General features: G+C 26.4%; 2 protein-coding genes across 2 annotated transcripts; one reads left to right on the forward strand and one right to left on the reverse strand.

Annotated features, from left to right (window-relative positions):
- The first annotated feature begins 330 nt into the window (after positions 1 to 330).
- Positions 331 to 477, forward strand: Chro.60038 (hypothetical protein). The annotated part of the gene is made up of 1 exon (XM_659835.1): positions 331 to 477. One exon carries the CDS (start codon positions 331 to 333, stop codon positions 475 to 477), a length of 147 nt encoding a protein of 48 aa, XP_664927.1.
- Positions 478 to 734: 257 nt separating this feature from the next.
- On the reverse strand, positions 735 to 1,007 carry Chro.60039 (hypothetical protein). Its single annotated transcript, XM_659836.1, has 1 exon — positions 735 to 1,007. One exon carries the CDS (start codon positions 1,005 to 1,007, stop codon positions 735 to 737), a length of 273 nt encoding a protein of 90 aa, XP_664928.1.
- Positions 1,008 to 1,123: the final 116 nt, after the last annotated feature.

The following is a 1,123-nucleotide window of genomic DNA, read 5'->3' on the forward strand; positions in this document are numbered from 1 at the left end:
CTTTTAAATTGGGGTAAAGATGCTGTATTTATTGAAAGAAGATTTGGTTTTATTAAATATTGTTTAAAGTACAATTATTTAATACGTCCAGTTTATGTTTTTGGTGAATGTTTATCTTTTCACCAATTCCAACATTTTAAGAGATTTAGATGGATTCTTAATGATTTCAGTTTACCAAGTGTTATATTTTGTGGGGAAACTTGGTGGAATCCTTTATTACCTCTCAGAAATGTACCTTATTTAATAGTTATTGGAAAACCAATCAATTCTGATATTATTAATAATTCTTACAATACTAAATTAAACAATAACAATAATCCTTCTCGAGAAATGGTTAAAAAATACCATTCTCTTTATATTCAAAATCTCAAAAGAATTTATGCTCAATATTCACCATTCTACCAATCTTTTTTTAATGATCATCCTTTACTTGAAAGATATATTCAAAAAAAGTCAAAAGAACTTATTATCGAGTAGTTTACCAACTTAACTCTTTTTTTTTCTCCCTTTCCAAATTGAATACATTCATTACAGAAAATGAAAATAAGTTCATAAAAATAACAAAATATTTATTAAGGAAAAGAAATAACATAATAAAAAACAATAAGAAAAATATTATTACTATTATGAATAATAATAATACCAATAATTCTATCATATATATCTCTAAGAAATCCGATTTCTACAGATAATAATCATCTTTTCTTCTTTTCTTTCCTCCCCCCTCTCTTCATTCAATAAATATCACCAAAATCTATATTCAATAAACGAGAATGTCTTCCATAGCCATACTCATCTTCAATTCCTTTCTTCTTTATTGCATTCATTGATATACTGGTAGTCTTTCTGTTCTCATTATTATTATTATCACTTGTAATATTACCACAAGATCTTATTATATCTTCATCATTTGGTATCTTTCTTTGAAGAGAAACTATGTGATCACCTAAAGATAAAGCAATACCTTGTGTCCTACTTCTTATGCGAACTGTTCCTGTTATCATCATTTTTGGCTCCTTTTCTACTCCTTCTCTTTGATTATTACTAACCAATTGTTTTTCTAAACTTATATTAACTAGAGCATCCTCTCCAAAAATACTTCTTGCATACAAATTTGTAGCAA

Source organism: Cryptosporidium hominis, assembly GCF_000006425.1.
Source record: "Cryptosporidium hominis TU502 chromosome 6 CHRO016014, whole genome shotgun sequence".
In the NCBI taxonomy this organism is placed as follows: Eukaryota; Apicomplexa; class Conoidasida; order Eucoccidiorida; family Cryptosporidiidae; genus Cryptosporidium; species Cryptosporidium hominis.